This window comes from Lepisma saccharinum, chromosome 30 (genome assembly GCF_977018435.1).
Source record: "Lepisma saccharinum chromosome 30, izLepSacc3.1, whole genome shotgun sequence".
Classification (NCBI taxonomy): domain Eukaryota; kingdom Metazoa; phylum Arthropoda; class Insecta; order Zygentoma; family Lepismatidae; genus Lepisma; species Lepisma saccharinum.
In genome coordinates, this window is record NC_139258.1 from 9,896,952 (window position 1) to 9,911,840 (window position 14,889).

Consider the following 14,889-nt stretch of genomic DNA (forward strand, 5'->3'; position numbering starts at 1 on the left):
AAAATTCACAGAAATTAAAATAAACTTCTTATAAAGTAAAGAGGCAGTGTTTAGTCTGTCCCACCAGTGACACAAAATTGTTCACTTATAGCTACAAATGTGGGAAAGTATTATAAGGGTAGTTATGTTTAATCAAGGACATGGGCGTCCGGAAGGTGGGGGCAAGGGGGGCCGTGGCCTACTATGGAAAATGAAAGTCAACCAAAAATTATGTATTTCACACATATAATTTCATTTTAGCCACAATAATGTGTGTTAATTATTGCATGATCACCATAAATTGAAATTTAAGCAATTTCTTTTTAGGGAACAACACTATTTTTGGAGAAAATGTGCCTTGTTTGCACCCTCTGGATAAAAATACCTTCCTTGCCCCTCCCTGGAAAAAATCCTGCGGACGTCCATGATCAAGGGTGTTAATTTTCATATTTCATTGCACAGAAACCGTAGGAAAAATGTTGCTTACAGTAGAATAGTTCCTTTAATATCAATAGTGTAGTCCGCTTGTCCCACCTGTTACAATGGAATGACCCAACTCTATGCTGGGAGAAATCAGACTCCAGTGTTTCAAAGGCAACAGATTCCGTTGTGCACTGAGCTTCGTGGCGGAGTAGTTGGCACAGCGCGCTACGCGAGTGTCCCTTCATCAATTTAATCATATCATCACTTATCATCTTCGCGATTCGTCAACAGTGTCAAAAAAGCGAAGTAACCATCAATGAAATAAAGATCCCGTTGCGGCAGCACTGACTGGGACAATTCGACCCAGGTAAACAGCTGAAGCGAAAAATCAAACGAAATCAGGGCTGACCCGGTAGAGCAATGGCACGGGTTGCCAGAGGCTCGGGTTCAAGTCCTGGTCCAGCCTGCATAATCGCCATAATTTCTACATACACGAAATAAATATTTGGATTGGATTTATTTGCTTCATTTTACTTCGCTTTTTTTGCCACTTTTGGCTTATCGCGGAGATGAGGAGTGATCGAAAAATAAGAATACCAAGCCTATAAATTCCAATAGGCATTTATTAGACGAATACAGACAGATTGACGTGAAAGAAGTAACAGTCAAGCCCCCGGTTCAGGCATTTATCCCAGCACTACACGAGGTTCATGATGCCTGTCTCATACAACTTTGAGTCCTGTTGTCGGAGCCCAACCCTTGCTTGACAACATCATCCGAGTGAAATCGGCGCCCACTGTGATACTTCTTCAAAGAAGCAAAGAGATGGTAAACGCTCTGAGCAAGGTATGGTGTATGTTGGAGCAAATGCTACCCAAAACCCACTAAGACGGTCACGTGTATTGTGAGCCGTGTGTGGAGACGCGTTGTCATGAAGCAGAACGACTTCTTTTACCGAATCGTTGTTCGTAGGCGCTGCAATGACGCCGGTTTCACTCGGATGTTGTCAAGCATGTAGTAACGGAATCGCTCCGACAACAGGACTCACAGTTCTATGAGACAGGCATCATGAACCTCCTGTAGCGCTGGTAGAAATGCCAGAACCAGGGAGGGACTATGTTGAGAAGTATACCGCGTTTGTTACAACCTGTCCCGGTTCCCGCGCTAGCTGATGGCTGGCTTTTCTCGGTGCTGGGGAAAGTCAAAGCCAGGCAGCCAATTAAAATACTCAACGTGGCAATAGCGTCTACGTAAGCGCCTCTCTTCTGGCTTCCATTCGCGCCTCGCTGTCCAGCAGACGATTTTTTCCTCGTTTCTCATTGGCACCGAAACTGTCGAGCGATCCCTAGCGCGGGAAACGGGACAGGTTCTAACAAACGCGGTACCGTAGCCAGGCAGGGGCCAGGGCGGGCTGAGCTCCCCTGGCACTGCCGTCAGCCCCCTTTACATTACATCATTAGGTAGAACTATTTTTTGTATAATTTGTTTGCAGTGAAAATGCAGACAGAAGCTATTATATTCTTTCATCTTGTTTATGACCGAATCTAGGTAGAAGATTCTCTAGAGTTATTTTTAAGGGAACTTCTTTATCTGTACTTTTGCTGTCCCTTCCCAGCTCCCAATTTTTTGCAACGAAGGGGAGTTTTATTGCTTCGGACAGGGGTGGAATATTCTGTAGGCACCATGATTAAATATTGCGTATTTTTTCTTGTATGATATAAATATCTGTATCCTCAAAAGTAGTATGGAGTGTGTACTAAGGGATGATGTCAGTAGAAGTCAATTAACACATCAAGAGATGTTTTAGAAGATATAGAAAAATCTCTAGTATTTGCATGATATTTCTAAATTTTATGTTTTACATTAAATTGATGACCTCCCTCCACACACATAATTTACCTTCATTTAATACTGTTAAACTTTCGAAAATGGACTTTGTCTACAAGCTAGAGCCTGGACTATGAAGTGTCCTTTCACGCGAGTCCGTTTGTATTCGTCTAATAAATACTTACTGTACTTTACAGGCTTTGTATTATTGTTTTCGATCATCCCTCGTATAATAAAATTAGTGAACATGCACTCGCAAAGAACATCCAAGATTCGAACCTGGACCCCATACAGGCCCGTAACCAGGAATTATTTGTAGGGGAAGCGAAGTCAATCCTAGAGGGGGCAAATTTTTAATATATTGTGTCGCATTGGCATATATAGCAGGGTACACAGAGGCACTTGCCCCTCCCCCAAAATAGATAAGTAACACAAAAGGGATGATATCTTGAAACTGCGACGAACAAAAAAAACTTCGAGCAACATCAAATAGCAATATTCGATAATGATCTTTCCAGATTGCCAAAGAATATAAAGTTTAACATAAATAGGCTAATAGGGATTTATCTACTTCATATTTACAGGTCTTCTCTGCAGAACTGATTAAGGGAGCCCTTTATAAATCATGCTTCATGATGATTTCCTCTAGTTTCCAGTATGCAAGATTTTTTACGCACAAAGGAATCTAACGAGAATCCAACAACGCCATTGTGTTGTGTTATGCAAGAAGAATCGGATTAATTAAATAATAGAGAAGGTCTAAATATGGGCGAAGGTTCAAATATGGGTTTTGGAGTTATCAGCGCTCCCGGGTGCTGCAGCCTGGCAGAGGCTATGGGAACTGGTTATCTGTCAAGGACAAAGGTTGCGCCGTCAATTCGCAAGAGAAAGTGGTGGTTAGTTTCGGTGGACACTGTTATAGAATTGCGACCTCCAAAAACTTTTTGCAGGTATGTTTTAACTCAGCGTTTTCTGAATTCTCATCTGCTTTATATAGGTTATGATATTAGCGGTACATAAAACAAATGTGGGCTTTTATAATGCCATGATTTGTTTGTGAAATATGTACCACAGAGAGCGAAAATAAATTGAAGAAGGAAAATAGCGTGATGGTCTAAATATGGGCTATGGCATGAGGTCTAATGAATTCCACGTGATTTTCAAAACAACAGATTATTCATAATTATGAATTTTATAATGTTTTAGCGATAAATGACTGATTTTTCAAACTTTAATTGCTTTTTGTGATATTGCCAGTAGTAGCCCATATTTAGACCACAATTTTGAAATACATCATTTTACCATTTTTTGAAAATATCTTTTTTTTAATAAAAAATTGACACCTTCTATACTTTAGCATGCTATTACATTTAAGTATATATTTCATAGATATGCATTTTAAATGCAGGTGCTTGATGTATTCTTTTTTTCCTCCGAAAATGACAAAAAAAAGGGGGAGCCATATTTAGACCTTTTCCTATAATAGTTACATATTATCTACACTTTGATGAATTATGTAAAAATTTGTAATACATTTTTTTGTACTTGCTAAAACATTAAAACATGGGTCCCTTAGTCCACCACGGACTCTATTTCCTTCACAGAAAAGACTCTTGCATCACTACAGACAATGTTTGCCTACTGGTTACGTTGACCATTTTGCAAAATATTGTTTGAATTGTATTATAATATAGTTGAAATACATTTTTTGACACCTGACAAACAAATAGGAATTCCTTGATTGATCAATGACTTCTTGGATTACAGTGTCATCATTAATATTTCATGTTAAGTTTCATAGAGAAAATTGATTTAGTAGGGTGCAAATAATTTTACGGGGCGCCATGGCATTCTCTTTAACATTTTTTTTTTTCATATAGATCGTTTGGCTCCCAGGGCCGAGTCCCGCCGCCCCATAGCTATGTCTATGAACTTGGACCATAAGAATAGCAGAGATTGCGAGCGAAGCGAGCAAAAAAAAATTACAAAATGTATTTTTATTTGTATAAAATTTTAAATCAAGGGGAGGGCAATTGCCCCTCTGTGCCCCTTGCAAGTGCAATTGGCCGTCTGGAAGAAAAATGCAAGGAACACGTAAAAACTAATTCCATCATAAGTATCCAATTGTCCTGCTATTCTTAGATTCTCCTAGTCATGTTTTTTTACTTTAATGTTTGCTTCCCCTAGAATGTATTTTCGTCCAAGGTCGGGGGAGGGGAGACAATGCCCCCTGCCCCCCAGTGGTTATGGCACTGTTTATGATTGTCTCTTCATCAATTTCACGTCATCGTTCATTGTTGCGATTAGCTAGAAGTGGCAGAAAAGCTACGCTAAGTGACAAAAATCAAATATCCATTCCCTCTCTCTACCACATGAATCACTATTCGCGATTAAAATTATCCGATATGCCATCTGGTAAGATTTTCAGGAACCACTCCACGTAGGACACTTCGCTGTGTTAAAGCCGTTCAAAGCATGAGGAACATGCGGAAAAAGTAACGTCTACTGTTCAGTTTTTTGCTCTAAATCGTTTTGTGGGCCAGGACAAATGAAAAGCTTACATGTGTTTTCCACCCCGTGGAATCAACAAAATTAAATTTGTAAATAAAGCAGGGAAAACAGAACTGATTGATAAGATTGGCATAACTGAAATGCGGCAAGGAAATTACGAAGAATGCACGAGTCTGTTCACTTTATTTTCCGAAACATGATTTTATTACCATGAAAGCAAGTTTTAAATTGTTCTTTATGAACATAACATTTTTTTTCGAAAACAATGTATTATGCATGCAATTTGGAACAGGTGCAAGTCGATTGAGTGCGAAGATGAAAATAGTTTGAGAATTAATTAATGTCAGTAATCATAAAGGTAAGTCAGAAAAAGGAAATTGACATGCTAATGTTTCTGTTTCATTCAGTAAGTCAATTTTCAGTGAAGACTGAAGATAGCCTCAATGAAATCGTTGTTATTATTATTATTATTATTATTATTATTATTATTATTATTATTATCCTGTGTTGTTGTTTTCCTCTTTGGGAAAATAATTGCAACGGCATGTTTACATCTTTCTCCTGCCCAAGCTTTGCAATACAGGTGAATTGCTTTATTTTCAAATAATTTCTGAGAGCCCCCAGTTACAACCGAGGTGCAGATGAAACAGCACTGCTTTGAAGAACCAGTGCGTAAACATTAGTTTCGTCTGCGTTTTCCGTGTTATTTTTGCCTATCATAATTAAATGCATCGTTCTCAGCACAGCTTCACCTTCGTTACAGTTCCTGGAATTCACATCGCATTCGCAATATTTAAAAATATCACGTAATTTAAACGATTCTTCCATACCAGCCATGACAACACGCTGCTATTAGAAAAATAGCGTACTCTACTACTACTGAATGTAAACAAAGATTTATCTTACGTAGAGCGGCCATATTGGAAGCGACACTAGCGCTGATGCTTCCCGAAGTCTGGATCTGGAAGGGAAGCCCCCCCAATCCTGATACGACATTATACGGAAACCCATACACTCTAATAAATCACAAAATCAATTTAGTGTCTTTGTTATGTTGCTAGTGTAACACATGATAATTATAAAGATTAGTGAGAATTCCAGGTAGGAATGTGTTCTGTATTTTCACAGGGGGGCCAAGCAGGCTCTCAGGGGGCAGTTGCCACCCCCTGCCCCCTCTAGCTAAGGACCTGGCTCCTTAGCGTCGTAGCGCACTGTGCTAACTACTCCGCCATGAAGATCGGCAATAATTGTTTGTATATGGAAGTAATAAGAAAGAAGGAAAGACATACGAAGTTGACTTCGACGGTTCCTTCACACACCCGCTGGGTGTATGCGTTGGAGGCGATGCAGAGGTCTAGGATGGTCTTCTTCACGTCTTCCGGCGGCGTTCCATGCTGGATGAGGGAGAGGACTTGGCCGACAAGGCTCTCGCAGAGGGAGCACGTCTCATCCTTTGACAGGCGCCGCCCCGGTCTGTCAGTCATGCCCAGCTGCTTCATGGTGTTCCCCCACGTTACCCTCTCCCCTCCTGCAGAGAGAGAACAAATTTGGATTTCACACACACGAACACACACCATAGTTTAAAATCGGAGAACCTAGCAGGGCACCATATTCTTATCTTGGGATCTATGTAGTTTTCTGACCATTTATATCGGACCCAGTCAACTATATATAACTTGTTGTTCCCAGTAAATATGTTTGAATTTCATGATGAAAAACGTAGATTTACACATTTCTGGCAGATCTTACACACTTTTGCGTTTGTGCTGCCACCTGGAATGCTTGATGGGAACTAATTCACACACATTTTACACGCCATGTATGAAAATTTTCCACGATTTGGGGAACTCACTAGAATTAGAGTAAGGTGGGGTAAGACTGCGCGGCGGGTAAGACTGCGCACCGGTTTTTCGAGGTGAAAATCACACACAGTTGGCACCACTGCCCCACCGTTACTTCGTCCAAGATGGTAGCTAGCTGTGGACAGTGGTGAAGATACGTTTGAAATTCGTTGTGCTGAGAGAGGAAAGTGAAAAGATTTTGAGGGTGTTTGCTATATATTTTGCTACTACGTGTTTTGAGTACTACGTCACTGTGAATGTATACAATATTACGATGTTGATGGATAGAAGAAGCTGTGTTAATACAGAGTCCACCTGCGTATTAGTTTTCATTGATTTGTGCAATGACTGGGCAGCATCACGTGATTTGTTCAGGAATGCAGCACGGGGCACGACTGCGCACGTGCGCAGTTTTACCCCACAAGTGTGTGGCTTGCAGGTGCAAGTGTGTGGCTTGCAAGGCCCAGCCATTAGATAGATCATTTTTTGGTCCACTGAAGTCATTTTATTCATCTGAGTGTGAGAAGTGGATGAGTAACCATCCGGGTCGCCCAATCACAGTTTTCCAAGTGGCATCCATTTTTACAAAGGCATATGGGAAGGCAGCTACAGTTAGGAATGCCATGAAGGGCTTTGAAGTGACTGGATTATGCCCTTTCAATCAAGACATCTTCACTGAGGACGAGTTTCTACCCTCTACTGTGACAAATGTATCAGCTCCAACTCCAGGTGAGAAGTCTTCAACAAGTGGGGTTAACAATACTGGATCATACGGGCACATTTCCGTTAACCAGATTCACCACTTCCGCGTGCAGAGCATATTCAGCACCGCCGACGAAAGGGAAGGCAGTCTCAGGTGTCAACTGGATCTCCATTCAAAGTCAACTTGGAAGCCTCGTTGGCTGAGAAGAGTAAGAAGAAAGTTCAGGGGAAACAGAAACGGAACATCGTTGTTGAAGAAGATGTAGCAAGCAGAAAACGCCAGAAGAAAGACTACAATTGCCCAGGTTGTATAATGAGAAGTACAGCGATCCTTCAGTAGAGGATTGGATCCAGTGTTCCACATGTGACGAGTGGTGGCATGAAAATTGCACCTCGTATGAAACAGGAACCTTTATTTGTGATTTGTGTTAGCGATTCCTAACCCAAGTGAAGGACAGGATTCACTATGCCACGAGAAATGTATCCCATATGATAGAAGAACTTTTTTAGGTGACTTGTGTTTCTTTTTATACAAATGTGACTCTTGAGTAGAAATTGCGCATTCTTACCCGAACTTGATCGCAGTCTTACCCCGCGGTGCGGGTAAGACTACGCATTTGCATGGTCACGGTTTTGTAATTGTTTCATGCAGAAATATTGTTCATTCAGCTTTCGGAAATTTACTGTGAGTTAGCAAGGGATAGTGCAATGTGTATTGCTTTTTTCATGTGTGTCTGTAGTTTCATAGCTTGAATATAAAATTATGAACTCAAACTGCGCAGTCTTGCCCCACCTTACTCTAAATAAGAATTATACCAGGAGATTAGTTCATTCTCTCCAAATTTTGGATTTTTTTTTTCGAGGATTCAAGAAAAAATCTCCACAGCCGATTTTGTGTAAAAGTATGTATTCTAACGCAGTTCCCCGAAACGACCGATCTGTCAACGCACGTACACACACATACACTGTGTATCGCCGCACACCCAACAGAAAAAATAACAGTAGTCGAATTGTACATCGCAACTTTGATTGTCTCTATTCCACAAAGCGGTGATCATGTATTGAAATAAAAAAATGTCAATAAGCAGAGACATTTATAAATTAATTTGTTTAATATGGAATAAAGAAGAAATCCCTCAACAGTGGAAAGAATCCATAATTGTTCCTGTGTTTAAAAAAGGTGATAAAATGAACTGCAATAATTACCGTGGAATGTCTCTACTCTCAACAACATATAAAATATTATCTGACATTCTTTTAACAAGACTAACCACTAACCCCATATGCTAATGAAATTATAGGTGATTATCAATGCGGATTTAAACGTAACAGATCAACTACAGATCAAATTTTTCACATCAGACAGACACTTGAAAAAAAGTGGGAATATAATCAAAATGTCCATCAGCTATTCATTGATTTTAAAAAAGCATATGATTCGGTCAAAAGAGATAAATTATATAATATATTAGTAGAGTTTGGAATACCTAAGAAGCTTGTTAGTATGATAAAAATATGCACCAGTGAAACAGAAAGTAAAATTCGTGTGGGTATTAATATGTCTGACAAATTTACAATTCATGATGGGTTAAAACAAGGAGATGCATTATCTCCATTGCTCTTTAATTTTGCCTTAGAATATGCTGTTAGGAAGGTAAAAGAAACTAACGAAGGACTAAAATTAAATGGTGTGACTCAGTTGTTAGCATATGCAGATGATGTAGACTTACTGGGGGATGATGTGAATACAATTAAGAATAATGCTAAAATATTTTTCAAAACTGCTAAAGAGATAGGTTTGGAAGTTAACAAAGAGAAAACTAAATATATGCTTACAGGCCGAAACCAAGTGTTAGGTAATAATCAAGATCTAATTATTGATAACAACTCGTTTGAACCAGTTTCCAAATTCAAATACTTAGGAGTAATATTAACAAATGAAAATTATATTATAGAGGAAATAAAAAATAGGCTTAATTCAGGAAATGCATGTTACTTCTCTCTTCATAAACTTTTGTCTTCTCGTTTAATATCTAAGAAACTAAAAGTTAAAATATACAAAACAGTAATTTTGCCTGTAGTATTATATGGATGTGAAACTTGGTCCCTTACATTGAAAGAGGAACATAAATTGAGAGTATTTGAAAATAAGATCCTTAGGAAAATATTTGGACCTAAAAGGGACGAGGAGACAGGTGAGTGGAGAAGGTTACATAATTTAGAACTACATAATTTGTATTCATGTCCAGATATTATTAGAATAATTAAATCAAGAAGACTTAGGTGGGCAGGCTATGTGGCACGAATGAGAGAGGAAAGAGGAGTTTACAGGATTCTTGTTGGGAAACCTGATGGTAAGAGACCTGTAGGAGGGCCAAGACGAAGATGGAGGGACAACGTTGAGATGGACCTAAAGGAAATCGGTAGGGATGGAAAGGAGTATATAGATCTTGCTCAAGATAGGGACAGATGGAAGGCCTGTGTTGATGCAGCCATGAACCTTCGGGTTTAAGAAGGCTAGGGAGTTAGTTAGTTAGTTATAAGCAGAGGACAATACCCCGTTTCGTATGAACAGAATTTAATTCCTTAAAATAACACTGGATATAGAGTACAAAATATTGAAAATGTTATCTTTGCCGTTGACTGTACAACACCGATATACATTCATGACGCGTAGCGGGGTCAAGACGAACAATTTGTTCTTTGTAATATTTTGCTTCTCCCCTGACCCCCATTTTACACCTATGTTCCCCCCCATCTTTATCTCATTCTTATTCCGTTTCTTTTTTTTCACCTTTCCGTGATTGTTGCTCCACTATAGGGATTCTGAAATTTGAAGTAGGTTATTTGTGAAGGCTATTTTACGTTGGTCTACTGCCCACCGATGCCCATGCATAGGCGTGCGCACGGGGGCAGTTGTCCCTCCTTATACTCTCACTTAGAAATTTAGTGTAGATAAATCTTATTACCGTTATTGGAGCGAATTTACAATACCGGAAGTATCTCCAATTTGTTTGAAATTCGGCATACTCACTAATTTTGGCCTCCTGATCACGAATCTGCAGTTGAAATTTGGCGGTCAGAAATATATGCAAAATAAGACGAAACAAGTGGGTCCGTGAACAGAGTAAACACCCTTGATTTATGAAGATAACTATTTTTTTGCAATGATTAGCGTTTCAAAACTATGTTTATGATGACCCTATTGCCTATGATGCTTGCCTAACCTTACCGTGAATGGTTTGTGGGGTAAACATTTTTTGGTAAAATTTCGGTAACCACCAAACGTCTCTAATTCCCTTATTTTCGTATTTTTCACAATGATACTTACGTATTCTGCATTCCTAAGGATTCTTCTATTTCGCGTTTCGTTTTTTGCATGCAAATAATCTCAATTTTAGACATATCGACATTAATTTCACTCCGATGCACGAAAGCTGTTCCCTTGCTGTCCGTCTACTACGTGAACCAAATATTTGCGAGCGTTTCATGACGTCACAACCGGTCAGTGTTTCCAAATACGCGGTTTTGTAACTGTAACAGTTGTAGAACGTAAATAAACGTGCGTTACTGTTCATAATTTGTCATTACGAACTTGCGACAACATGACGTGCACAGGATGCGTGGTGAAATTGCACGGCGTTGAAGATCCTGTACAATTTGTAATTCACCATGGAATTTTGAAGGAATTGGAATGGTTCGTGGGGCTATCCGTGAATGGTTCGTGGGGCTATCCGTGAATGGTTCGTGGGGTTTTCGAACCCGAAAAAAATATTTTTCTATTTTTAAAAACAAATTTAACTATTGTAACCTACGTGACCCTACCTAACCTAACCTTGCCGTGCATGGTTCGGGGGGCTATTTATCAATCGTTCGTGGGGTTATCCGTGCATGGTTCCTGCGTTTTTCGAATCTGGAAAGAAATACAAAATCAGTAACACCAAAGTAGGTATTTTTCTATGAAGAAGGTTGCAACACTGCATAACCACTGATCATGGACGACGCTAGTCAAGATTTCTCCGCCATATCGCATGTAACGCAAGCGAGAGCGAACAATATAAAAATACTCGATATTTCTAAAATTGACATTATTTGCGTCGAAAAAACAAAACGCGAAATAGAAGAATCCTTACGAATGCAGAATATGTAAGTATCAATGTGAAAAATACGAAAATAAGGGAATTAGAGAAGTTTGGTGGTTATCGAAATTTTAATCATTTTTTCCACCTTATGCGCATATTCTCCAATGCAAATCAACGCTCCATGCAACGGGTATCACTTATCGCACATTGTAGCAACCGCACCGTTGCCAAAACTTACCTCTATTCGAAGCCGCATTCCACAATCTCTACTCCCTCCATCTCCTCATCGTCACTGTCGTCATTCTCCTTGCATAACGATATTTTCATTTCTTTCCTCCTCCATTCTTCCACGATCAATGATCTCCAAGTAACAATGTGGCAACGCTGTAGACAGCGTAACGAATAGCGAACTTCACTTGTTCACATCATCAAACATGGCTACCATAATATGTGCACGTAATTTCGCAATTTCTGGAAGTAACCGCCAATTTTTAACTGCAGATTCTTGATTACGAGGCCGAAATTAGTGAGTATGCGTAATTTGAAAGCAATCGGAGATACTTCCGGTATTGTAAATTTATACCCCGTTATTAAACAATGTTATTCTCTAAGAAATAAAGTATTTTCAAGCCGACGAAAGTTCCAAGCAACTACCCCAGGTTTATTTCCTATGCAATTGGACTATCTCACTTCATTCTCCCATGCATTTTATTCGTGTTACACCTTTGTGGTCGCAGAAATAAATGGTCACACACTAGAAACGAATAAATGATATGTTGTTTTGAATCTGCTGTACGAAATCATGTTTATAGAGAAGAAAAATAAAGGGGGAGGGCAACAGATACATTTTGCGCCACGGAATAAAACAGTGAGACGGAATGGGGGATTTCTTTCTCAGACTGAACTTTCAAGTATTTTGTCCGCCATAATCAGAGCGTCTGCGCACGCCTATGTGCCCATGATGTTACTACGCGCGTACTCAGGACTTTTTTTCAGGGAACAATGTTTTCCTAGGGATGGAAATGTTTAATATTGAATTACTTGAAAAGGAAATAACATTTATCTTACTTTCCACGTAAGAAGAATGAACGAACAGAATGAAATTTTTCACCACTCGTTTTCGAGTGTCCCCCCTTACCCTCCGTTGAATACGCCCACGTGTGTTACATTCAATTTTGCACTACAGTTAGAATTGTAATCTGAATCATACAAACTAGTGTCAAAACATATAAATGTCCTTTAAAAACACTGCAAATTATCGTGTAGATGTAGATATTGTCAATATCTAGAGGTTCATAATTTATCATGTCTATTTTTGGGGAAGCTTATGTACTACAAATCCTGGAATATGAAGTATAGTATAGATATGGAACAGTTAATACGAGATTATGAAGAAAGCTACATCTCAAACTATGAAGAAACAATGCCTGCCAGAGTATATCACCAATTAAACCACCAATATAATTTCTGAAATCCTTCAACACATTGTAGAATTATGTATTCTAGACTCTTCTTTAATTTATCTAATTTACTACTGCGTAATCTTCCTTAGGTACGTACTATAAAGACTAATTATATTGTGTTCGTTGATATGAGATTCCGAGGAAAATGACATCTCTAACAATGCCTGCAGGTGTACATGACTTATTAAACAATCAATATCATTTCTTAAATACTTTCAAGCATTGTAGAATTATCCCCAATTCTACGATAATCTTTAATTGATCTAACTAATATACTACCATAAACCTTTCATTACTTATGTGCGTGATACAAAAATTTGTATTGCCAAAGACGAAACCTCGTAATAAGTAAGTATATGGCCACAAACTCGTTAAAAAGTACCTATCATTTTCGCATGCTTTAACCTGTTGTTTACATATAGATTATTTTCAACAATCGCGTTCGCTGATCACTTACGTAAGAGAGTAGTAGATAAGAAACTTACCGACAATCATATATCCTAAGAGGAAGCAGAAAATGTAAAACGTTTTCATGGCACCTTCACACTAAGAAATGGTTGCTGGAAGCCACTGTTTCTTGCAATGATCATCCCCAAAGGAAAAAAGTGAAGACTGTGTTTCAAGGTCACTGTGTTACGTCACTGAAAATTCCCTTTGAAGAGAGAGAGAGTGCACTGCCTTTATCATTTCAGGTTGTGACAACACAATGCAAATCGCCAGCTGCCAGAAAGTAAGGGATTAGGCCACGTGACGTGATAGCACCTTATCATAAAGGCAGGCCAGATCTCAACCTGACGAAGGTTTGGCACAGCTAACCGTACGTCCCAAAGAGCTAAGGCTGCTCTAAAGAATCTTGTAGATTACGCGGCAGTTCCGTTTCCGCTACAGGAAAACCCTCTCGTATTTTTTCCCTTTTTTCCTGACAGCGATCTCAATGACCTACATTTGAAACCTGTCTGTGAGGAGCTTCATATTTCGATAGCCTAGTGCGTCAGGATCATGCTTTGCTTTACGTCCAATGCGCCAAAAAGTTTATCATACAGACCTTTTTCACCTTTTATGTCCACTGAATTCACAAGCGTACGCTGGAATTGTAAACTTCGATATTCCATAGCTAGGTTGAAGGAGGTGCGGGGTATACAATAAAAATATTTCGTAATGGCAATCCATTCTTAACATCTGTTTTAAAAGTTGTTCAAAGATATGGTAATCAGGGATAATATTATGGGATGGGGTCTGTTTATCACTGGTTTTCCGAGTTCTTTACTACTTTCATTTCAAAATTTTAATTTCCTAAAAATTTCAGGGGGTTTCCCCGATGGTGTAGTGGTAAGGTCGTCGTCTCATAATCGAACCCCACTTTAAACTCTAGGTCTAGTCACGATTTATCTGTGCATAAAGTAGACTTAAAACAAACATTAAAAATTTAAAGAAAAATCCGAAATTTCAGAGAGGCTTTAACCCCATCAGCTCCCCCGGCGTGCGGCAGTGACTGAAGGTATTGTAGCTATGTCAGCAACGGATGAATGGACATCTCTTGTCAGAGAATTTCGATGGACTCAAGGACAGAAAATATTTTCAAGTGGGTTTTCCTCGCCCCCTCTCTTTGTAGCTTTCTTTCTCTTATTCCTCTCTTTAATTCTTCTCATTCTTGCCCTTTTTTGTATATCCCTTTCTCTCCTAGTTATCCCTCTTTTTCTTTCCATCTCTGTATTTCTATGTACTTCTTTATTTTTTCTCCGTTTTCTCACTCCTTGCTTTCTATTTTTCTTTCTCATATTCTTTCGTGGTACGTTTATATCTTTCTTTACATTTTTATTTCCCCATCACCAGGTTTTCTGTCTTCCTATTTTTTCTTCAATGATTTCTTCTCTCTCTTGCCCATTTTATATCTCCCCTTTCGTGCCTTCGTCCCCGATATGCCCTATACAGCTTGACCAAGATGACACCAGTGGCGCTGTCGTCGAATTTTCAACCGCGAGCTTAGGGAGCAAAGTTAATATTCCTCTTCTTTTTTCTGACCCTATCAACTGTTAGTCGATTTTAGTCATCTTTCTGAGT

At 39.1% G+C, this 14,889-nt stretch overlaps 1 protein-coding gene across 1 annotated transcript in view; it reads right to left on the reverse strand.

Annotated features, from left to right (window-relative positions):
• The window catches only part of LOC145981836 (sphingomyelin phosphodiesterase-like), a 66,660-nt gene extending 53,038 nt beyond the window's left edge, over positions 1–13,622 (reverse strand). The window contains exons 1-2 of the mRNA XM_083115277.1: positions 13,314–13,622; positions 6,030–6,268 (exon numbers count right to left, since the gene is read on the reverse strand). Coding sequence (XP_082971403.1) covers positions 6,030–6,268; positions 13,314–13,362 — 288 coding nt within the window. The 5' untranslated portion in view covers positions 13,363–13,622. The remainder of the gene's footprint in view (positions 1–6,029; positions 6,269–13,313) is intronic.
• Between the last annotated feature and the right edge of the window lie 1,267 nt (positions 13,623–14,889).